General features: G+C 43.1%; 1 protein-coding gene across 1 annotated transcript in view; it reads left to right on the top strand.

Annotated features, from left to right (window-relative positions):
- ADAMTSL1 (ADAMTS like 1) overlaps positions 1-25,176 on the top strand; it is a 433,712-nt gene that overhangs the window by 339,500 nt on the left and 69,036 nt on the right. Inside the window, exons 13-16 of the mRNA XM_033085355.1 lie at positions 624-771; positions 7,460-7,544; positions 17,259-17,560; positions 22,790-22,919. Coding sequence (XP_032941246.1) covers positions 624-771; positions 7,460-7,544; positions 17,259-17,560; positions 22,790-22,919 — 665 coding nt within the window. The remainder of the gene's footprint in view (positions 1-623; positions 772-7,459; positions 7,545-17,258; positions 17,561-22,789; positions 22,920-25,176) is intronic.

Consider the following 25,176-nt stretch of genomic DNA (forward strand, 5'->3'; position numbering starts at 1 on the left):
GCAAAGTGTTTGCTGATTTCCAGATGTCCAAGAGCAAAGCAACATTGGTAGAATCCATAGCACTTCCAAATGATCATCTCCTGTGCAACCAATTTTGAAACAATCTGTGCAGTGGGTAAAAGTTGATGAACAAGAGCAAAAATAAATTAATGAAAAAAAAAAACAAACCTTAAGAAAACACCTGAGGGAAGAAAGCCCAACAGTTTCCCATTCTGTTTGGTGCTGTTTCCAGAACAGCTGAGTGTAGTCCCTGTTGACATAAGCCCTAGTACTTTGTCCAAGCAAAGCAGAGTGGCTCCAAATGAAACTGGCAGGGTGTTACTGAACACATTCAATATGGGACAAGCCAACTAGGCAACATTGCAAGAACGCCACTGCAAGAGAAGTCGAGTGGCAAAATGTCTAAATCAAGTAAATGTCTGAGCAAAAAGGAACAATTTCTGTCAATTTTATGTCTTATCCATAATTACCAAATATGATGGATACTTTATTTTCAAGGCTGGGTGTTTCTGCATCATGTTTGGGTCTCTGATGTTCCGTATTCCCCTTATATTTATCATCACTATGTTTGACATTTTCTTTCTCCCTATCATTTTCTCCTTTCATGTTTTTTTTCAATCCAGTGCACTGTGACCTGTGGACAAGGACTCAGATACCGTGTGGTCCTTTGCATTGACCACAGGGGAATGCACACAGGAGGTTGTAGTACTAAAACAAAGCCACACATAAAGGAAGAATGCATTGTACCCACTCCTTGCTACAAGCCCAAAGGTAATGAGGCAGAATATCTCTCATAAATTTTTCAGAGGTCTTCAACATTCAGTCATTTTGCTTCGCCGCTGGCATCACTGTTTCCACCTGCACTGAGTTATGATTTTCCACTGGTCTGTTCCTGTCAGCCTGCAGCAGCCTGGAGTGAGTGGCTGACTTCTTTCTTCTTACAAGCTTTTGGCTTTTCATAGTTAATTTGTGGTGCAGCAGGCTAAGCAATAGAAACGTAAATTGCATCCGAGCTAAATTTGTCCTGTGTTTTGAAATAAATTAAAATTAAATATATAAATAATGCCTATGGTAAATAAATGTACAGTAAATTCACGAATACAAGCCGCACTGACTATAAGCCGCATCTCTGGGTGTTGGCAAATATTTCGGTTTTTGTCCATAGATAAGCCGCACACGAATATAAGCCGCTTTGTCGTTCGCAGCGAGGACCCGCGTGCAATTAGTAACAGAACCGCGGCAGGGCGGGGTTTACTGGCTGAGCTAAGGCTGTGTAGGCTCGGCCCGCTAGGGGCCGCTGACGGGGCCAGGTGGCCCAGCCCGGTGCTGCCGCTCGGGGCCGGCCGGCGCTGCCACTGGGCTCGGTCACCCCGGGTCGGCGCTGCCCTGCAGTGGCAGGCAGGGACGGAGCTTCCCCTGCTCCTACGGCAGCGGCGGCGGGCGGGGAGGGAGCTTTCCCGCGGCGGCGGGCGGGGAGGGAGCTTTCCCGCGCCCGTGGCGCCGGCGGCGGGCAGGGACGGAGTTTCCCCGCTCCTGCCGCGGCGGCGGCGGGCGGGGACAAAGCACCCCGTCGGCTCCCCGAGCCGCAGCAATGGCTGCGCGGGGCTCCCGTCGGCTCCCCGGGCCACAGCAATGGCTTGCGCGGAGCTCCTGTCGGCTCCCCGGGCCACAGCAATGGCTGCGCGGGGCTCCTGTCAGCTCCCCGAGCCGCAGCAATGGCGGCGCGCGCTTCCCCCCCCTCCCCGGGCCGCAGCAATGGCGGCGCGCGCTTCCCCCCCCTCCCCGGGCCGCAGCAATGGCAGCGCCGGCTTCCCCCCCCCTCCCCGGGCCGCAGCAATGGTGGTGCGGGCTTCCCCCCCCCTCCCCGGGCCGCCGTAGGGGCGGCCCGGGTCCCCCCTCTCCTCCCCGGGCCGCGGCAATGGCGGCGCCGGGCCCCCCCCCGTCTCTCCCCTGGGCTGTGGCAGAGGAGGAAAGAGAGCTCTCCCGCCTCTCTCCCCGCCCCCCGTGCTGCCTACAGGGAGCCAGGCTCCACCCGCGGTGCAACAGAGTAGCGATTTGTAACAATCGCAAAATGCCGACTTTGCAGCTGCTTGGCTCAGCACTCTGGCAGGCACTTCTGAGGTTGTATTAGCCGCTCCTGATTATTAGCCGCATTTCCGGTTTAGGAACAAAATCTTAGTCAAATTGGTGCGGCTTGTATTCGTGAAATTACTGTAACTGCAATTAAGAAAGTGCCTGTTCATAACTTTTAGACCAGAAGCAAACATATCTCATCATAAGTTTCTTCTTACTATCTAGGTTGCAAAATTTGTCATACAGAAATGTTTTATACCAAATTATACAACAAATTCTGTAGTCATATTTTTCTTGCTTTGGCCTTAAAAAGAGAGTACAGTAGTTTCACGAATACAAGCCGCACGGATTATAAGCCGCACTTCCGGTGCCTCGACAATGTTGCTGTCTTTGTCAATAGATAAGCCGCACCCCGAATATTAGCCGCACTTTCGTTCGTCGCGAGAATCCGTGCGCAGCTTTCACAAATTGGCCAATTAGTAACAGGATCGCGGCATAGCGGGCTTTACTGGCTCGGGGCGGGGCCAGGAAGGCTCGGCCCGCTCATGGTTGCCGACGGGGCCGGGTAGCCCAGCTCAGCGCCACGGCTCGGCGGGGCTGGCCGGGTGGTGCTGCCGCCGCCGCCGGGCTCGCTGGCCCCCCTCTCCCGTCAGCACCGCCCCGCTGCCGCGTTCCCTAGCCCTGCCGGCGGCCTGCCGCTGCCCGGCTCGCTGGCCGCCGCCGCGTTCCCTAGCCCTGTCGGCGGCCTGCCGCCGCCCGGCTCGCTGGCCGCCGCCGCGTTCCCTAGCCCTGTCGGCGGCCTGCCGCCGCCCGGCTCGCTGGCCGCCGCCGCGTTCCCTAGCCCTGCCGGCGGCCGGCCGCCGCCGCGTTCCCTAGCCCTGTTGGCGGCCTGCCGCCGCCCGGCTCGCTGGCCGCCGCCGCGTTCCCTAGCCCTGTCGGCGGCCTGCCGCCGCCCGGCTCGCTGGCCGCCGCCGCGTTCCCTAGCCCTGCCGGCGGCCGGCCGCCGCCGCGTTCCCTAGCCCTGTCGGCGGCCTGCCGCCGCCCGGCTCGCTGGCCGCCGCCGCGTTCCCTAGCCCTGTCGGCGGCCGGCCGCCGCCGCGTTCCCTAGCCCTGTCGGCGGCCTGCCGCCGCCCGGCTCGCTGGCCGCCGCCGCGTTCCCTAGCCCTGTCGGCGGCCGGCCGCCGCCGCGTTCCCTAGCCCTGTCGGCGGCCGGCCGCCGCCGCGTTCCCTAGCCCTGTCGGCGGCCGGCCGCCGCCGCGTTCCCTAGCCCTGTCGGCGGCCTGCCGCCGCCCGGCTCGCTGGCCGCCGCCGCTTTCCCTAGCCCTGCCGGCGGCCTGCCGCCGCCCGGCTCGCTGGCCGCCGCCGCGTTCCCTAGCCCTGTCGGCGGCCGGCCGCCGCCGCGTTCCCTAGCCCTGTCGGCGGCCGGCCGCCGCCGCGTTCCCTAGCCCTGTCGGCGGCCGGCCGCCGCTGCGTTCCCTAGCCCTGTCGGCGGCCGGTCGCCGCCGCGTTCCCTAGCCCTGTCGGCGGCCTGCCGCCGCCCGGCTCGCTGGCCGCCGCCGCGTTCCCTAGCCCTGTCGGCGGCCGGCCGCCGCCGCGTTCCCTAGCCCTGTCGGCGGCCGGCCGCCGCCCGGCTCGCTTGCCGCGCCGCGTTCCCTAGCCCTGCCGGCGGGCTGCCGCCGCCGCCGCTGGCAGGCATGCCGGCCGCCTCGCTGCTGCGTTCACGTACTCGCCCTGCTGGCGGGCCAGCCGCTGCCGCCCCTGCCAGGCTCGCTGGCCGCCCCCTCCCGTCTGCACCGCCGCCGCGTTTCCTCGCCCTGGCCGGCACTGCAGGCCCCCGCACCGCCGGGCTCCCCCACGCTGCTGGCCCCGATTCTGCTGGGCTTCCCCCGCTGCCAGGCAGCCCCACCCGCCGGCCTTCCTGCTTCTGCCATGCTCCCCTGCACTGCTAGCCCCAGTTCTCCCGGGCTCCCCCGCCCTGCTGGCCCGGGCTCTGCCGCCCCCCCCTGCCCCGCCCTGCTGGCTCAGGCTCTGCCGCCCGCCCCCCACACTGCTGGCCCCGCCTCTGCCAGGCTTTCCCACCTCTGCCGGGGCCGGCCGGGCTCCAGCTTGGCTTGGGGCTGCCGCGGGCTGTCACTTCCGTGTTGGCAGCTTTTAGAATTTTGTTAATAGATTAGCCGCCCCGGAATATTAGCCGCACTTCCGGGTTTCCACCAAAATTTTGGTCAAATTGGTGCGGCTTGTATTCGTGAAATTACTGTAATACTGGGATAAAACTCCCACAGTTTGTTGAAAGAAGGAAGAAATATTTCTGCATTTGTTTGGAGGTTCTTATGGGATGGGAAAGAGACCTGGAAACTAGGCTGGATTAACCGGCAGTGACCAGGTGCAGCAGATACATTTATTTGTGATTTTTACAGGTACATGAGCGTGCATGGCACCATGTCACCAGCTCTGTGCCCATGTGCTGACTAATTTATGGAAAGCTCTGGGCTACAACAATTCATGTAACTTTTCTAAACTGGAGGCTTCCACTCTGCCATAAGAAAACAATTCCTTTTAGAAAAAGAATTGTTGTCTTGAAACATATAAAGAGCACTTTTTAATGAAACCCTGTAAAATAAGACTGATCCAGGATCTTGTGCTGTTCTAAGATGGAACAGTGAAACATGTAATTTTGATTTCTACAGCAAGAGGCTGATGACAGGTATGCATACCAAGTTTCAAGATTCCATTTTATCAGGACAGAATTCACAGTATCTTTCAGGAACCAGAGTAGCAAAGACCAGACATGGAGTCTCAGACAGCTGTTTTTTGGGGGCATTGTAGGTTTATGGTGTTCAGAACACAGGTAGTGCAAGATCCTGTCTACCACATCACATAGTGTTAGCAAAATGCAGCAAGACACAAAAGAGATCTTGTGCTGCAAACAATCCAAAACTGACTTCTGCCTAGAGGGGTGCAAGGCCAGATAGGAAAGTTTTGCTTACCTCTATCTGTCAGGAAGTGCCATCAAATGGAACTTCTCAGGGAACAAAGTAAATTACTCCTTGCTGGAACACCACCCTTGCAAGAGCATGGAATCTTTACCTTGCATACAATCTTGTGCTGCCCTTTGCAGCACATACATGATTAATTGCTGATTGTAGGGAGTTCCTTCTTCCATTTTGTCACATGGAATGAAAAGTTCTGTGCAAAGCTTGGCTTAATTTGGTTTAGTTTTCCACCTCATCTTCGTTCTACAACACTCTCACTGTTGTCCCTTCATAATGCAAGGGGCAATGTTTGAATATCCATATATCTGAAGGTTGAACAGTGGTTTCAGAAGAGTGTTGGATCCAGAGATGTCATCCAAACCAAATTATTCTATTTATTGACTGGAAATTTGTCCTTTTTATTTCATAAAGTAGGGTTAGAAATTTAGAGCAGTAGGGGTAATGAAGTACCTCTAATCTATTGAATATTTTAATTCTAGACAGGTTTTTTTTCAACTGGATTAACACAAAGCAGAAAACAATATTCCTCGCTACAGAAGCAGCAAGGCAAAAATGTGGAAGTCTTTCTTCTCTTAGCACACTGTGCAAAAAATAAATAGAAGGCAAATTGTTCATGTGTTTAACTTCATTTTAGCTTATTCAAGCCCTAAGGCACTTTATGTTGCACCAATAATGGTAAAAAATAGGATATCACTAGATTAAGTAATGATTCTCAGTCCTTATAGAGAATGCGTATTCATCTATTACAACTTCCTGTGCAATATATGTGGGTTTTTTTCTTTAAGTGCTTCATAAAAGAAAATCTTTTACTTTAATCTCCAAAGATAAAAATTTCTCCTTAGCTTAAGAGCTTTTTGTTCATTTTTATGTCAGAGCATACTGTAGAACATCAACATTTCTAATCCTCTAACAAGTTTTACAGTGTAGATAATAATTAACTACACCTGCAAAAAAAGGGAGGTTATTTTAAAAAGTCACAAAACAGACTCTGTTAGACAAGAACTTTACTTTTTACAAGCACTTGCATCTAAGAAAGAAAATCACAGATGTGACTTTCCAAAACTCATAAAACAAACTGTAGAACTTATAAATAGAAATATTTCCTACATATTCTGGGTGATTAGTAAAATATAGACTAAATTAGGAGCTGTGATGGTAAACATTCATCCTTAAATGGCACTAATATGTTAGATGAAGAGTTTGATAAGCTGTTTTTAAGATAGAGGAATAGTAATTCTATTAGTCTCCCTCTTTTTCTCAGTTAACAACTTCCTTCAGGGAAATGTGCATGACTAAAGCTGCAGTAGCTGTGCAATTTGTAGGTCATTGTTCCTCTGTGATACAACTGAGAGATGGAAAATTTCACATGAATATGTGAAATGTTCATTGTTCTGCACAGTAGAGTCACAGAGAATTCCTGACTATTCTGTATGACATAAACCTGCTCCTCTTGGCAAGTACAAGCCCAGCCTTACACAAAAGGCTTAGGTGACTTGTGAGTGGCAAGTAGGTTTGGCTCTGGTTCTCCTCAGTGCTCTGAGTCTCACTGCCCTTTGTGGTTTTTCCCCAATCCTACCCCAGAATGTTCTGTTGAACTGCAGAGCTTCTTCTCAACTTTTAGTGTTTTATACCCCTGTAGAGCCAAAACAGCTCTGCTGCCTTCAGCTCAACTACTCTGCTCTGACACTGCATGAAAGTGGAAGTGGAGTTTGGCTTGCAAAGCGGCATGGCCCTTTACTCCCCAGAGCAGAGCAGCTCATTATCCTGTGCACACATCCTGGAGGGGAAGTAAAGCAGCTCCACTGTTTTCCATCAGGAATGACAGAAAAAGTATCAAGCTCATTTTTTAAATCCGCATCGCTGATGAACTGATAAACACAGTCAAAAAGCGTAGCTGCACTGTTTAATTATAGTTTTCCTGTTGTATCACTCATCAGAGCAGGATTTTCTTTATTTTTGTAATCTACCAAAACCAAGCACTGCATGTCTTCTGAAATTCTAAAATTTAAAGGTAGATAGAAGGATGTTACACATTTTGCCTTGTGTAATGGAGGTCTTTTATACTTGCAAGTTTCTCTCCAAAAAAATACTTTCCAAAGTGCCTACTTTTACAGCCCCATTGTATAGTCTGTAAGCTGACAATTTTAGGTGTGTGATTTCAGGGTACTATAGCCCTTCTCCCTGCAACAGTGAAATATCTGGCCATATAACCTTGTAAGCAATATAATCCAGGTGATGAAAGAGTTTGTTTCTCCCACCTGTGTCCTCATTTCCCTTTTTCTTCTTTTTGCTCAACCTCCATGTGTGGAAAGGCACTCAGACATCACACGCCTGCACACATAGCACTGTTACCGCATGCTTCTTATTTTGACATGCTTGTGTTTGCTCCATAGAGAAACTTCCCGTGGAAGCAAAGGTGCCATGGTATAAGCAGGCTCAAGAGCTGGAGGAAGGAACAGCCGTATCTGAAGAGCCCTCGTAAGTCTCAAAAATGTGCTTACACCAAGTCCTCGCTATGTGATCCTGAGAAGCTGTGGTTGCTCCCTCCCTGGCAGTGTTCAAGGCCAGTTTGGATGAGGCTCTGAGCAACCTGATCTATTGGAAGGTGTCCCTGCCCACAGCATGGGGAGTGGGAACTAGAGGGTCTCTAAGGTGTTTTCCAATCCAAAGCCCTCTGTGATTCTGAGTTTCTGTGTGGGAACCCAGGACTTATACAGAACTTGCACAATATCTTGTACTTGGCTTCTGTTAGAGCGTGAAGGATGAACCCAAGCCTGTGGAAATCACGGTCTCAAGGCTGTATCATACTTAGGTGCAAAGAGACAGACTTCAAGAGGGTAAATGCACATTTAATTTAAGCAAATACACACATTTTATGTAAGGTCATTACATAAGATTATAAGATTCTTATAATGAAAGTGCATCCACCTATGTATTTATATATTCTCTATTACCACAGTATCTTCTCTGCTCGGCAGATTTATTTATTTTCTCGATACCCCTGTGAAGTAAAATCCAAAACAAAGCAGCCAGTGATGATTCCCTCTTGCCTTTTTCCCCAAGGAAAAGTTTAGGAACAGCAAAAAAAAAAGCATCAGTTTTAGCAGAAAATAGACTAGAATCCATAAGCCTGGTGCAATAAGACTGAGAAATTATAAGTACTCATGTTTTATTATATGTACTTATTATGTTTTAGATGGTTTTGTCTGAAATCATGATAAATCCATGCTATAATTGCAACTTCTATACACAGCACCCATCAATATCCAGTTCTTTGTGTCTGAGCACATGGTATTTTTTTTATTACTACTGCAACAATGTATTAGATTAAAAAACCTTTTTTATTCAATATAATTTCAGTTTTGGCATTATTAATCTGAATTGAAGTCATTGGAGCATTGCAAGAGAACTGGAGACATATGTAATAAGTCCTTCAAAATAAAAAAAGAATCCGGCTGCCATATGTATGCATACATACATATAGACAAATATATGTATACTGAAGAATTTATACACACATATACAAAGACAAGTGTATGTTCATGTGTTTATATATATATATATATATATATGCTCATTTGCATTTATATATATTAGTAGCAGCCATGACATATAGTATAATGAGATCTTTAATGACTTCCAGAGTTCCATAGACTTTACAGGTTGATTAATTCAGAGTCAAAACCTAGAAAATTTGATATTTGGGGATATACTAATTTTTCATTTTTAAAGTACATTTTCTTGCAATTTTTCTTGTTACTATATTAAATTACTTAGCTAAATGTGCATTTATCAACCTGTAAATAAACCTTGGGAATGCACATAAAATAGGAACAATGCTGATATGCTGTTATGTGGTCATATTTGGAATAATTTGTTACACTAAGAATTTTTTTCAATTTTGTGGACAAGGTTGATTGCGCTGTAGAAAAGGAGTATAGGTGTATATATCTGTGTGTGCTTGTGTGTATATATTTATGGGTATAAGTAGCTTTAAATATTAACAAGGAGGGATTTGTAGAGAATAGAAATAGCCTGTTGTTTGTCCTGATGTGTGTTTTAAGAAAATATTTTGGAAAAACTTACAGGTATATTACTCGTGATACTAAAACCGTTCTTGAGAGATCCAAAGGGAAATGGGTTTAAGAACTTCAAATTGCTTTCAAGTGCAGTTATGACACCTCCATACTTTTGCTGCAGTGAAGGTCCTTTTCTGCAAAGATTGCAAGGTTCCAGTGGTGCCAGTGGGATACTGTTATTCCCATTATGGACAGTGGGCCACAGTCCAGACTAGGTTCAGTCTGAGGTGACATTTCGTACACTTGTTTTCTCCCTGCAAGGTAGACCTCTAGGAGTATTTCAAATCTTTATTTTAAGCTAATAAGAAACCTACTTAATATAAGTTCAAGTACAGATTTTTATATATGTTGATTAATGGAAAGAATAAAGGGCACAAAGTCAGAGTCTTCAGACAAAACTTCTTTCCCAAAGCTCAAAGAGTTTAGCTTAGAAATATTTTGGGTGATAAAGCATGAAACAGGAAAACCAAATAAAACTTTAAAAATTTGTGCTGGAAGAACCACCCCCATTTGTAACCTGTAACATACATCTGCATCTAGTTTCAGAATATCTAATCTGTTTCAGGAATCTTGAGCAGTGAACTTCCACCTAAAATTGGTTTCAGTGCTTCAGTCTTAATATTGTTTTTTCATTAATGTCTGACTTTGAACAGTTATTCATTTTAGGTCCTGATTATTAGATTGAAAAAGTGTATCTAAGAATATAAAAAAGGAGAAAAACATTTAGATCTCACCAAAATACAGGAAACAATCAACTTTGGGGCCAGTTTATAGCATAATTTCATTCAGTGTAGGGATTTCAAACACACTGACAGCAAGGTGTATTCCTTGATAACACCTCTTTCGGCCAGTGCTTCTGCAATTGCACAGAGACATAATGTAATACACCATGCTCACAACCCTTACAGATGCAGGCTACCACCCACATATTTTGGCTGATGAATGATCAGTCTGGAGTGTAGATACATGGCAATTTGAGACTTGTAACAGCTGAGAGCTTTTCAATGTCAGCACTGGTGTGATGTTGTCAGCTACTATGGACTAACAAAAATGTGAGCAGCTGTGGGCAAGAGGAGCAGCAGAAGCCTCCAGTGGCATGATAAGCAAGATGCTGAAGAGCCAGCATTTTGTTCTTATCTGTGTCTACTTTAAATTGTAGCAATGCAAGTTTTTTCAGACAGGCTATGCTTATACGATTTTCCTGTTCACTTTGCGTTGGTGCAGTAATTACCAATTTCATTACTCCACTTGGGCAGACATCAGCAAGGATTCATTCTTTTCCCTCACTTCATGTGAGGCTCTTGCCAAGCTTTCTTATGCCACAAAGTCCCCGACTGCCCCCATTCCCCTCCACAGACAGGGCCATTCTTTGTAGCCAGTAGACCATTCTTCCCTGACCACTGTGACCCTTTCTCCTTTATCCTTCCTCGGGCACAGAAAACAAACTTCATCTATAAGCAATTCTGTTGTCTTTCTCAAAGTTTATATTTGAAGTTTCAAAGCTAAAATTCAAAATTTTCAGCATATTACTTCTATTAATTGAGTTCTCACATTTATGAGTCTCTGTATTGCTGTCTCCTGATATTTGTAATTTTCTGTTGAATATTATTTTTGCTATGAAATTGCAAATTATGGTTTATAAAGCTACAATATTTCTCATACACTCTCCTTCCACCCGTAATTTGTGATCATTCTCTGATATGTGCTACCAGAGCTCCACATACTGCAATTTTATTCCATCTGTGTATAATGCCTTCCATTATTAAAATCTTCAGGAATTTCTAATGCAAGCAAGTCTTACAGTTGAATTTTGTCTGTATATGTCTGTCAGTTTTCTTCCTTTCCTCTCAGTAATGTCTGAATTTATTAACTATTAACTGATTCTGACAGAGGTATAAAATTACCATAGAGAATTTTACTCCTCTGTCAAATTTGGTTTAAATTCTTCAGGAAATTCAGTGTAAGTGTTTCCCATACAGGTCACTGAAATAAATGACTGAGTAGAATTCCACAGTTGAAGGAAAGGTTTTTAAAGGAGTTCACTCCTTAAAAGACAGCAAAGAATCCACTTGGGCAATCAGCCATCAAATGAAAACCCTCGTTAAATATTTCTACATTGGTTCTGCTCCTCCATTTAATCACAACCAATTCAGCCACTTCAAGTCCAGAGGGAATAGTTATGTTTGTGTTGCCTGACCTACTGCACCCCTAAATGGGATCAATTAAAAATTAATTGCTGACAGAACTACTATGAAATTTTCCATGTTGGTAACAAAGTATTGTAATCTTTGTCAGGACAAATGTTTAAGGTGAGACGGCCTTGCTGTCCTGTGTTGAGGTACATGTTGTTCTCCTATTTCTGTCCATCTCTGAAGTGACCATTCACCAGGCATTAGAAATTTTAACTGAGTGTATACATCTTTGTGTATGACCTCTTCTGCTAGAATTCATTACACCAGCCAGAGTCAGAAAGAATTGCAGTCATGATTGAAAAAGCATGGATTTTATATGTCTAATGAGATTGGGTTTATGAGCAGTGGATGGTTTTTTGAAAGATTTCTTTCTCTAACTTTTGAAAAATCACCTTGTGTGCTAATACCATATCCAGATTTTAACATTATGCCATAAATAACCCTGGTGCTAGCCATTAAAAAAAAAAAAAAAAAGAGGGGAGCAGGGGTGTGGATGGCAGAGTGACGGAGGAGAGGGCAAACAATAATATCTGGATGCCAGATGGCGCCATCATAGTGATGGGGCAAGTTCAGTGAACAAAGGGAAATTCCTGACATGCATTAGCAGGGGTGACAAAGCCCTCAGAGAACTGGATATGGACAGAGAGACCAGTGTGACAGAGGCACCCAATATCTTTCTTACTTTTCAGTAGGTGTTTAAGCTTCTAAAGACACATAAGCTATTTTAATTTGATTTTCTTTGTTGAATAGTTTCCATCATGTTCTTTGTACCTGATTCACAGGTTAGTCAATAAGTTTAAAACTTCCTATTCCAACTTTACTTTAAAAAGAGAACATGTTATGATTGTTGGATTGCCAAAAAAGGATACTGAGGATATATATAGCTTTATCTGCTGGGCCATTGCTTGTCCGCTTTAGATTCAGGTGAAGAGGAAGAAGACGTAGGGAAACTTCTTCGTATCAAGATCTGATATATGTGGTTGGTCAAAGGGAAGGTCAGCAATGCAGCAAGCACACATTAGGTGATATCTACGCATTCAATAACCCATATACAGTCACAACTACTTAGAATTTATGTGTTAACAATACAGGACAAACAGTTATCTTTCCCTGTGGAGAAAGGCAACAGTGAATGAAAAGCACCAACAGCATCGAATAAAGAGACAAACCTGAAGGAAAATCTTATTCAGACAAGGTAAAAGAAACTATGGAGGGAAACTATCACTCTGACTGGAATTGGACCTGTGCAACTGCCTGCACTGTTAATACTCTTACAGATGGAACCTGATATTTTATTGCTAAGTGGTAATGACCACTGTTTCACATCTCTGAACAATGACACCAGCAACTATCTGGTGATGTATGGGAGCATCCTGTGGTGCTACCCGTGCCTTAAAACCTGTGGGAAGGCGGTGTTTCCCGGAGGAAAAGGATGGGTTTGAATTTCAGCTCAAGGCAAGGAGTCTGGAAGTCTGTGCTCAGTTCTGGATCCATCACAGAAAATTCCCAAGCCTTCAAACAAGCCCTTGAACATTTCACCAGTACTATCTGAGTTTAGATACCTTAATAGATAGGTATCTCTGCCTTAGAACACTCAGTCACACTGGTATGCGCATGTTTCAAAACATCAGACTTTATCTAAGCCATGGATTTAACAAGTGGTGGTTCAAAACAAACAAATAAAGCAAAAGGGAAAAAAGCAGCAAACAAAAAACCATAAGCAGTAAAAATTGAGGTCAATGTTCAATTATGTAGCAATGAAGAAAGTTTTCCTCCATAGCTCAAAGCACACCAGTATGTAGACACTTGTATTCCTTCATAACACCTATTGTAGAAACCCAAGTCCTAGACAGAAGAGGCCGTTGCTATATACATCAAGAATTTTGAAAATCTCTGAAATACTTGGCAGAGCTCTTCATGGGTCTCATCCTGAACCCACTGTGACCTGCTGTGAAAGGTGTCCCACTGTTGAGCATTGGCATTGTGTTCTTATTTCTCTTCTGACTTTCCCAGTTACATTAATGTTGCTATATGGAGGGGAATCTACATCAGTCCTTAGCTGAAGGAATAAATTATTGCCTTTGTCTTGTTTATTGTTGTTAGAGGGACAGTTATAAGAGTGGGATTTAATTAAACAATATGGAATGACAACTGAAGCACCTCAATCATTTCCCATTTTCTAAAATACTACCTCTCAGTATATCTATTCCACTACTTCCGTTTTCCAAGTAGCTCAGAGGTTAATATACAGAAATGCCTAATGCTGAGCAGAAGATGAGCTATATGCAGGACAAATAACTTCAAATCCATGAACTGCCCCTTTTTATTTATATACTTTTTTTGTGGTTTGTGCTCACCATTTGGCAACATTTGTCATTAATGACAACACAAATACAGTAATTTCACGATTATGAGCTGCACCATTTTGACTAAAATTTTGGCCCGAACCCAAAGTACGGCTTATAATCAGTTGCGGCTGATATATGGACAAAGAAAAAAAGTTGCTGTTTTAGTTTGGAGGACAGCTGTCTGCTGAGAAAGCAGGAACTTCTCTTTGAAATGGAGAATGTAAACGCCCTCCCTCCAAATTATTATAATTTTGAAATCAAGGGGCTTTCAGGCAAAAATAAGAGAATTAGGAATAACAGTTATTTTTTAGGGAAATTCAAATAGAAATACAGTACTACAAAGAAACAAACTCCAAACCCTGACAAAGTCAGAGTACAACCTGACACCCTGTCAGGCAGGGTGTTGGTAGCAGTCCCATTAAATGGTGGCTGCATCCTCCGCAGTGACACATGGGGCTCAGTTGAAGCAGTGGTTCTGTAGAAGGTGCTGTTTCCCTCTAGAGGTCCAGTGGTGATGTGGAGAAATCCGGTTTTTCTCTGGAGTCCAGTGGACAAAGAGGCTCCCTTAGTGTCCCAAAACCTCTGTTTTCATCTTGGTAAGAAATGTTGGGCTCTTCCCCCTGGCTGGGGCAACTTCCAATGGGATGAAGTAATTTTATCAGTCACACAGTGGGACTCAATGGGCCATTAGCAGAAAATGACTTGCTGGAAGAAGGAGGGATTGCGAAAAGATAAAGAACAATGCCCCACCTGGTTTCAATGGATGGCCCATTAGCAGAATATCTCCCACGGAGATAAGGATCACTGCTCCCACCCTCAACAGATGGTGATAGAATAGATACCTTTTATGACACTCTGTATTGTAACCCAAGACAGTTGCTGACACCCGGACGTGCGGCTTATAATCAGGTGCAGTTTATAATCGTGACATTACTGTACTTAAAATGTAGAAATTGGGCCTAAATAGCTGAAAAAAATACCATATCCTGGAGGTGATTTTTTTTTCCTCTTATGAGTTGCTGACTCAGGTAAAATAATATAATATGTGGCATTTACAGATCAAGCCTCCTTCAAAAAGGATCCAGTCTTCTTTAGTGAAGTTCTTAATTTTCTTTTGTGTCATCTCCCTTTTTTCCCATGTTTGTGTGCATGATACAGATAATGTGTAAATATTCCAAGTGTTTGAAGTATTTCTGTTCTTCTAAATTAATAATTTTAATATCTAGCAGAATAACTTCCCTTTTGGTTTGGAGTACAGCGGGTGTTCAACAAAGCAAACTTATACAACAATTTACAGTGTTCAAAAATACAAGGAAGACAGCTTTCTGATGAAGACCAGGACCCTTTTTTTCCCCATAATCCAATTAGGGTTTCTACCATTCAGTTTGCCAGGTTAAGAAGCTGTACATTTCAACTAGTCAAAATATCTAAGTTACGGTGGCTGATGCGAACTGCTTAATCTCTGACAGGAGCTTTTCTGCATCAAAATAGATTCAGAGCAACTGCAGACTTAGAGTGGCCCACCTGTAGTGCTAAAGAGTATAACACTCTCAAAATGAAAGATATCATCTTGGAAACGAGACTGATATTTTAAATTAAAATGTCTTAAGAGCAGGAAAATTGAATCAGTTTGTATCATTAGTTTCCCAAAAGCTTTACTCCTTAAAGAATTCTCACAGTCTTTGTAACAGTATGATAAATATTTTCAAATTTTCCCATAGTATCTGCAATTAATTTATTTCCTTTTTGTTGCTTTCTCTGTATAGTGCTAGTAGCGGATATCCAGCTCATAACAACATGTTATAAAGACCCACAAAAAGTGGGTACAGAGATGTGCACTCCTTGATCCAAAAACTGTGATGTTCCAGTCAGGGATCCTGATATATACATCCTGGGAAAACACTAGCTTCCCTTTCAGGTTTTGGATTTTTTTAGCTTCAGCATGGAGGGAGAATCCTTTTGTCAACTAAAGAAAGGTAGTGGTTGAAAGGGAGAAAACTGTAAAAGTATTTTCAAAGATGCTGATCACAAAACTAAATTTTTCTTTTCTTACTATCAAAACTGTTCATGGGTTTCCCAAGGTAAGAAATGAGTTTCATAGAGCCCCAGACCATGGTAAAAGACAGGGGTATTGCCTTCAGCCTTGAGCAAAACTGTGGAACTCTGGTGTGGTCTACCAAAATAAAGACCACAGGAAGAGGAATCCGGTCAGTGACAGCCAGGTTTCCATGAAAAATACACCACAGAAGCTGAGTTTGCAGAAGCAGACAGATTCCAAACACTTACTGTTAATGAGAGAATGTTATCAACAGGGATTGTTCCTGTGAGGTTCAGCAAGGATCAGTGCCTTATCCAACTATTCATTCTTTTGCTCTAGTGCTTGAAGTGCAGCTACAACTCTTGCCTTAGAACTTGCCTGTGTCAGAAAGTTTGGAAGAATGGCCAATGTAGAAGGCAAGACAGTCAGATAAAGCTATCTAAATTATCCTGCATTCCTTACTTTAGTGCTCCACTGACATCAGGTACCAAAGCACAGTGCTGCAGGTTATGGGGTACCCCAAAACAATTGTTTCTGCATAGATTTAGGAGTCAGCTTAGTTCAACACGAGATCAGAAAAAAAATGTGTTACATTGCTGCAAGAAAGTAAATTATGTGGTGTAGAGTTGAACCTGAGTCTTAGGCTTTACAACTTGGAGTAAAATGCAAGTCCAGTTTTTCTAGCACTGACGTTGAAAAAGCAACACAGAGAAACTGAGAAATTATTCCAGTGTTGAGGAAAGTAATGAGAGATGAAATTCAGCCTGTTTTATTGTAATGACTGCTGCGAAGTGCTTTTAATAGTATATTCATGGTCTTCCTGGAGGAAAAATTTGGAGCATATATGGATTACTGTAAGATCATTAAGACAAGTACAACAGATTAACAAACCCACAACAGAAATGAAGCACTGTTGGGGTTTTTTTAGTGAGAGAAAGTTAAATGTCCTAAGGAAATAATTTTTTAAATTTTTAAAAATTGTTTTAAATTTTGTTTAATTTTAATTTTAAAATTTAAAAGAAAAAGGAAACAAATGACAACAAAAAAAAGCTAAAGAAAACAGGAATTCTCTTCACCTTTTGCTAGCTTCAAATTAAGACTTAAAAACAGTGCTGTAACACAAGAACACTAATTGAAATTATTTTCCATGTAGCCCTGAGATTACCTGATAACATCAGCCTGCTCAATGCTTACTAGCAAAAAATATTAACAACTAAACCAGAGATTATCTAGGCTGAATACTTGCAAAAGGTAGCTGGTGGGATCATCAGGTTCATTGGGTACATTGCGAGATTGTGGGAGATTGTTGGATGCCTTGCACTGAGATGTTTTAGGATCAAGGTGAGTGTTACAAGGGTTTGTCTTTCTTCTTGGATATCAGGAGATCCAACACTGAATTGTCAATAGAACCTCCTATATGGAGGAGATGAAGTACTTGTTTTTCATTAAATAAGACTTGGCCTGAGTAGAACTATCCGCTTTTGCTTCCCTGGCAATTTGTGGACATAACTTGCCTTGCTGTCCTCCTGTCACAGGTTTATTCCTGAGGCGTGGTCCACCTGTAGCGTCACCTGTGGAGTGGGCAGCCAGATTAGGCTTGTGAAGTGCCAGGTGCTCCTCTCTTTCTCTCAGTCTGTGGCTGATCTGCCCATTGATGAATGTGAAGGTCCCAAGCCTGTGTCTCAGAGAGCCTGTTACAGTGGTCCCTGCAGTGGGGAGGCAGCTGAGCACACCCCAGAGGAGACACGGCTTTTGTACGGCAGCTTGCAGGAGTTCGATGAGCTCTATGACTGGGAGTATGAAGGCTTTACAGAGTGCTCAGAGTCCTGTGGAGGAGGTAGGTGCCAAATGTTTCTGTGCTGGATTTGCTTTCCTTGTGCAAGTGTGTGCTTGGCGCTTAATGCCCCTAGACAGGCTGCTTTGCTATAGCTAGTTAGAATCATGAAAACATTTAGGAAGGAAATAAAACTTTAGGATTGTTGAGTCCAAACATATTTGAAAAGGCATAAGGAAACGGAAAAGAATAAGAAATGTAAAAAATCCCATGAGCACAACATATTTTAACCCAAGTCTTCCAGTTCTGTGTTCAGACTGTCTGTAAGAGTGCTCAATTTATCATATATTTCTGTTTCCTCTATCAGCTGAATACCCAAAGGCAATCACTCAAAAAAGCTAAATGTTAAAGGGGTCTGGTAGAACATGATAACATGTACTATAATAATAACATATCGTTTTTAGTTCTTATCTCTTGGTTTGCTCTGTAAAAACATGTAGGAGTAAATTGTTGTCCCATAGCAGATGAATTAAATAATGGGTATTTTAAAGGCTCAGCCACTCCCTAACTCCTGCCAATAAGGGACATCAGCTCCAATCCCAGTGCAAAAGAAAACTTATGGTAAAATGTCACTAATGATGTGGTTGTCTAAAACAAGCAGGCTTGGCAATTGTAGTTTCTCAAAGTTAATCACGTTCTCAGGTTGCACATTCTATAGACCTTAAACACACATTTCCAACATCCTTTTTCTCCCCCATCATTTTATCTAACTAGTTCTGAGAAATACATCGAGTCCAGTATTTTTTAAATCAAACCTACATTTTTCCAGCTCTTGCCTTTTTACTTTACAGTTTTCAGGTAATTTAAGAATGGATTAGTATACAAAATACATACTGTAGAACTGAAAACTACTCAGCATTTTATGAGTTAATAACCTGTACTGATTCACAGGTAATCAGTTGCAGTCTTGAAAACCACATTCAGTAGAAAATAATGCAAAGTCAGTAATTTCACGAATACAAGCCGCAGCAATCTGACAAAAATTTTGGTGGAAACCCGGAAGTGCAGCTAATACTCAGGGGCGGCTAATATGTGAATAATTTTCTGACATTTACAACCCCAGACATGCCAGCCAGGGCGCCGAGCCAAGCACCTGCCAGTAAAAGCCGGCATTTCGCGATTTTTATAAAGTGTTACTCTGTTGCCCTGGCTCCCTGCAGGCAGCACGGGGGGTGGGGAGAGAGGCGGGAGAGCTCTCTCCTTCCCTCCTCTGCCGCAGCCGGGGGAGAGACGGGGGGGCCCGCGCCGCCATTGCCGCGGCTCAGGGAGGTGGGGGGGTGCTCTGCCCCCACCCTCCACCGCCGCGGCGCGAGTGGGGCGTGCTCTCTGTGCCCGACCGGCGCCGCGGCGGGAGCAGGGTCGGGGCGAGCGAACCCAGAGGCGGCGGCCAGCCCCGAGCAGCAGCGCCGAGCTGGGCCACCTGGCCCCGTTAGCAGCCCCTAGCGGGCCTGCACAGCCCGAGCCGAGCCAGTAAACCCCGCCCTGCCGCCGTTCTGTTACTATTTGGCAATTTTGTTGCACGCGGGTCATCACTGCGAACGACAGAGCGGCTTATATTCAGGTGCAGCTTATTTATGGACAAAGAACGAAATATTTGCCAATACCCAGAGATGCGGCTTATACTCAGTGCGGCTTGTATTCATGAATTTACTGTACTTTTGTCTTGCTGATGGTAGCCAATGTTTATAGCAGCTCACAACTGTCAGACCATTGACACTTTTGTTTTATTTCCTACACACATAAAAAAATAGTAACACTAGTGTATGCTAAATGGTGACAAACACTGATGTTACAGGAGTGTATGTTGTGTTGAGGTTACTGGTGAGCAGTAACAGTTTATCATACTTTGACTATCAAAACCTGAACAGTTCCTTGAAATATCCTCTTAAAATGAAGTAATTTCTTGGAATATAGAGATTATGCTTTTATTTTTCAAATGTAAGTCACAGAGACTGATTTTTAGAAGACATTTTTCTTTATGAATTTAATCTCTTTCAAATATCAGAAAAAAATTTAGTCAAGATTTATTTTTGTCTGACATCAACTCCAAACTTCCCGGATTAGCAGATGCTAAATCAGGTACTTTTGTAGCCGTAGATGCAAGACTGGTCAAACTAATTTCATTGGTTTTAGAGTCCTGGGAGAAGAAACTGGATAGATGCAGAAGTAACCTTTCACCTCCCAGAAGCAGCAACCAGAAGGAATGAGTTAGCCATACAGTCTGCTGCTGGTGGCTTCATTTCCCAGAGCTGTCATCAAATATCATGTAACAACAATTCTATCCTGGTAGATATAAACACAGAAATTTGCATTTGATGGTGTTTTGAAAGCAAACTTAAACTGCCTAGATTCACATCCCACCATTACACATTTTTATACTGTGATTTCCTATTGAGAGCCGATTTTTTTTTTCCAAGGAAAGCAATTTTAAAGCAGACAGCTTTTGTTCCAATAATATTGTGCAGTAAGTAATTGAATTTTAATTCAATTACTTGGCAAATGAACTTCCTGAAATTCATGCACTTATTTAATTTTCTCTGTGGAACTTCTGATTTATGATCAAATGTTTTCATATTCTCTAAATTTTCAATGACCCATCCTAATTTAAATCTTATAAACATTTTTCACATTTACCTAACAAAAATGGAGTGACAGTTGTTATCATTATGCTGAGACAAGCTGGTATGAGATTTAGAAGGAAACTGAGAAAAGTAATTCTGATTACATTTTTACTGTTTTTACTGGTGGAGGAAGTCAGATTTTTTTTGGTTTTGTGGGGGTTTTTTTGTTTTATTTTTGTTGGTTTGGTTTGGTTTTGGTTTTGGTTTTGGTTTTGGTTTTGGTTTTTTGCTTCCTGACGCAATCTATTAATGCCAAAAACTTTCAATAAACATTCTAGCAACCATATCCAGACAGGAACCTTTTTCTTTGATATCTATGCAGTCAAGCAGATTACTGGTCCTACCAAGACCTTTCAAATTTTAATAGACAGAATGCCTGTAGTATGGACAAGAATTTTTGGAATTGCAATCAGAGATGATTTAGATGAGAGAAATAATCATGAGGAATGAACTCACTGGGAGGTTAAGGGCTGGTTGGATCCTAAAATTTGAAGAACAGTAGTATTAGAGCTTGGGTATATGAATTTGATAACATAAAACCATCAGAATCAGAAATTGAGAAAATGTTGAATTCAAGACCTCATAGTCATCACTTTTCAGTATGCAACATTGAAGCAGGAATGGAAGAGTGTTAAATTGATAATAATTGGTCAAGAGCTCTTTAGTGACACCCTTCAGAGAGAAGAAACTGAAGCTGTGGAAGTACACTCAGATTACAAAATTTTATCTGAGAAGAACACACAGAAGGTGAGTGAGCTGTATGCCTCAGCATGTGGCAGGAATCAGTGGTTTCTTTCCACAGAGTTTGGAAAAACACTTTCATACCTCTGGATCAGCAGTCCTTATTTCCTGGCTTCATCAAATTGGTCTTGATGTCCAGCCTGCACAGATTTTCCATGCAAAATAGAGACCAATAATTTGAACACAGTGACATTTTTCTCTGCTTCATCAGGTAGAAAGCCACCTCTGTTCTTCAGCCAGGAGAATTCCATTCTGGAGAATTCATATACCTGTGTTTGCTGCACACAATACGATTACATGTTCAACAGGAAAATTATTGAGCTAGAAAAATAATGAACATGACAGAGCAATGAACATCTTGTTCATATATATAAGTTTTGTAAGTTTCTTCTCCTAGATATAAATTGCTTCAATTTGTTTTATCTTTTCAATAGCCTACTGTTTTTACAGTTTTTCTGAAGTCATTTGAGAGATGACTTGAATAGCAAAATTGAAAATACGGGGCTACTTTGTAAAGAAGGAAACCCCCAAGAGCGTTGGCTGACTACAGGGACTTTGGTAGTTTTGATGTTGGTGTCCATGTCCAAAACTGTCAAATTTCTTCCTTTGTTTTCAGTACCTGGGATACAGGAGACACACTGCATAGTCTTGTGTCATAGCCATGACCTTATTAGGTTTACACACATAGCAGCCAAAAAAAAGGTTAACAGGCCTCTTTTCTGGGGGCCTCAGCCTGTACTGAGATTAAGGCGAATGAATCTGTGAATAATGTCAGGAATACAGGAACTATGATCAGCTATTCAGCACTTTGGTCTTCTTGAAGGATATAAAATAATTTTTTGCCTTAATGACATGTGCATTAGAAACACCAAAAGATGTATCTGTGATACTATTTTGGGGACTCTTTAAGGTCTTACAACACTTTGTTTTGGTTTGGGTTTTTTCCCCTTCACATTACTGTCTTTAAAAAATTGTCAGATGGTTTAGAAAAGTGTTGTTTTTGAAACTGTAATGTAATTGTTGGAAGTTAGCTATCTTTCCCTAAGTCTGGATGCAGAAATGAATGTAAAAAACTTACTTCCATTGTATTTGAATCACTGTGGATTAGATTTTCAGGAAGGTCAGGCCAATTAATTATCCTCAGATCCCTCTCAGACCCCTTTTATCCCTGGAGAAATAGATCTTCTTTCATGCAGTTCACTTCTCTGTGAGCTGTAATTTTGCAATCCCTGATGTTCAAGCTTTCTAACCTTGTGATCCAAAAACTCTGGGATATCCCTAGTCATAGGAAAAGTGAAAGTAACTGGTATTCCATAGATCACAGAAAAAAATTGGATTTAACAGGGAATTTCTGAGTCAAACCATAATAACCAAATCTTCCAGTTCCTCTCCGTCCTAGCAGCTACTGCTCTTTCCCAGCTCTCAGATATACTCTGCAGGTTTGTGTCTCTAGTTTGGGTGCAGGCCCATGGATGCAGGAGAGTAAACTGAGAACAACTGAATTATCTGGCCACATTTTACTCTGATTTTGCATGTGTAGAAGTCATACTGTTGGTTAAAATATAGCATATTAAAGCCTTGGCCGTCTTCACACCTTAGTCTGCTTCGCCTGAAAAATACAGTGACTCATTGCACTTTATGCAAAATGAAAAATTGACAGCACTGGATTATTTTCTGTCCAGGGAGGTGAGCAGTGAATGAGCCCATAGACTATTCACTGAGCACTGAGAAACCTTTCAGCGAGGCTGAAAGCAATGGCAAGTGTGCCCTGGGGCTGCCAGCCTGAGGCTGTTGCCACATGCTGCAGCCTGACCTGGGCTGTCCCTGCAGGTACGGAGAGCTGCCTGTGACCATTATTTGTTGTGTGCAGGCGTCCAGGAGGCCGTGGTGACCTGTCTGAACAAACAAACTAGGGAGATTGCTGACGAGACCCTCTGTGTTAGCAGCCGTCGTCCTCCACAGTTGCTGAAGGCCTGTAGCCTGGACCCCTGCCCCCCAAGGTAGGCACAATTTTAAGTGATCCCAAACCCTATGGCCTTTCAGTCTGGAGGCACACCCTCAAGCATGCCTTTCTTAGACTGCAGGGGCTTATATCCTCATCCTGCCACAACCATATTGGCCAGGAAGTACAAAGCAGCAGTGAGACCAAAGGGCAAACTTTAGACTGTTTGTCTCTGTCAAGTCCTTCAAGTAGACAGTTTATGGATCAGCTTAACTTTACCCAGCATTTTGTCAAGTTTAAAGAGACTTCTCCAACCTCCTCTCTCAGAAAAGATTTTGCAGAACCTGCTTGTCCCTGGCCTCAGGCATGACCAGATGAAAGCAGATCTTTCTCTGCAGAGATTCACAGCAGAAAATAGCTGTTATGACATTCTTATGGTTTATTTAAATAGGGCCTGTCACATCTGTAAGATGTAGTGCATACACATTGTCTTTTTTCCCAGCTGTACACAGGTGCATTTACTCCATTGTGACACTGCAGCAGATTTTAAATACATTGATGTATAACTTTGGACTATTTAAAACACTCAGTGCTGTCCAGGTGGTAGATATACCTTAGAGCATTTATTGGTGGTGTATTATGATTCATAAGACAACAGGCTACAGAGAGGTATGTTGCTATGAATAAAAGTAGATTTGGGATATGTAGAGAAGGTTCACATTAAATATCAAAGACAGCCAGCATGAAATGACAATAAGGATATAAATAACAGTTTCGTTGGTAATCAGGATTTTGAACTTGGGACAAGTAGAGACAAATAGATTGAAATTCCTTTACCAAAGCATTATAAGTATTGCTCATGATGATACTGCAATCCTAACTTTGTTAAATTGTCTTTCTTACTGCAAATAACACACAAATATTATATAAATGTTTGAAAATTACTTTGTAGGCAGAACTCTTGTGGTAATTCAAAGGTAGAAGCATCACTGCTGATGTGAGTGCATAGCAGAAGATTGATCAACCACCAATTCTGACCTGAAAAATAAGTATCCAGTAATTAGGAAAAAACAAACACACTCATGTAGGCCAGCATTTATGTGACTTCTGTTGCAAAAGTTGTCTGAGTTACTGCATGAACAATCCTTGAATTAATCTGCATGATTATCCACAGCATTGTGGTAACCTTAGTGCCAGAGTGGAGCTAGTTTAAAGTAGCCATAGGGTGTGCATTTCCCTCCATGAGTTACAAGAGGATCACACTGTAGGTGAGAACCAGCCTGTGAAGCAGAAGTGAAAGGGGATTGATGCAGAGGGGAAGACTAAGCAGCTTTAATCCACCCCTAGGGCTGCAACTGAGAAGAGGGGAAATTACTCTCTCCCCTTCTCTCCTGAAGTCCCTCAGTCTGGAGGAAATTGCCTGTCTGCAGGCCCAGGATGAAGAACAGCACGTATTCTGCAAAACAGTTCTGGTCAGAGCAAGCAGGCCTGCAGGCAGCGTGGCTAATGGGAAGAGCGGCAACAAGGCAAGCTGATGTGTCTCCCAGGCAGCCTGTGATAGGATAATTACCTTATTTCCTTCAAGTTTCTGAAATGCTACCAGTGTCATTGTGTTAAATACAATGGTATATTAATGAAACAGGTAGTGTATAAAAATCTTTGCTTTATAGTCATTATTTACAGCCATTTTAATACTTTTTTTAAAAAGAAAAATAAAGGATTATTTATTTAAATTAGAATATTCTCCGTATTCAAATCATAATATACTTCAGAATTCTAATTCAAGAAATTTTGATCCAGGACTCTGATGGAAATTTAGGCTAAAATCATGTCCTTCTGTATGCTGATGAAGGCATTTCTACCCACTGACATGTCCAAAAATTATAATATGCTGTGGCTGTGAACTTTGATCTCTTCGACAGGAGTTTCCAAAATCTGTAAACCATTGATACTTCCCAGAGCTCTTGCTGATGACTTATAGAGGGAGAGAGCTGGCTGGTCTCACAGTGTTGGCTCTTCACTCTGTTTTCCAGCTGCTTAAGTGTGTTAACAGAAGCTAAAATAATAAAAACCACTTTCCAAAAATATTCTTGATGTGTAAGTGACTGCTGAAGCTTGCAGTTGTTGTGGGTAGAGGAGGCATTCCACTGAAAAGGCAACTGAGATGGTGATGCATGTCTCGGTAGGCAAGGAAATATTGTCCACAGCTTGAAGAAAAGGCTGAGAAGTCTTGCCCAAGAGAATAAAAATTCTCCCCTAATATATTTAGAGAATTTATTCCAGCAACTTTTCTTGAACCTAAACAGCCCAGCATG

This window comes from Catharus ustulatus, chromosome Z, assembly GCF_009819885.2.
Source record: "Catharus ustulatus isolate bCatUst1 chromosome Z, bCatUst1.pri.v2, whole genome shotgun sequence".
Classification (NCBI taxonomy): domain Eukaryota; kingdom Metazoa; phylum Chordata; class Aves; order Passeriformes; family Turdidae; genus Catharus; species Catharus ustulatus.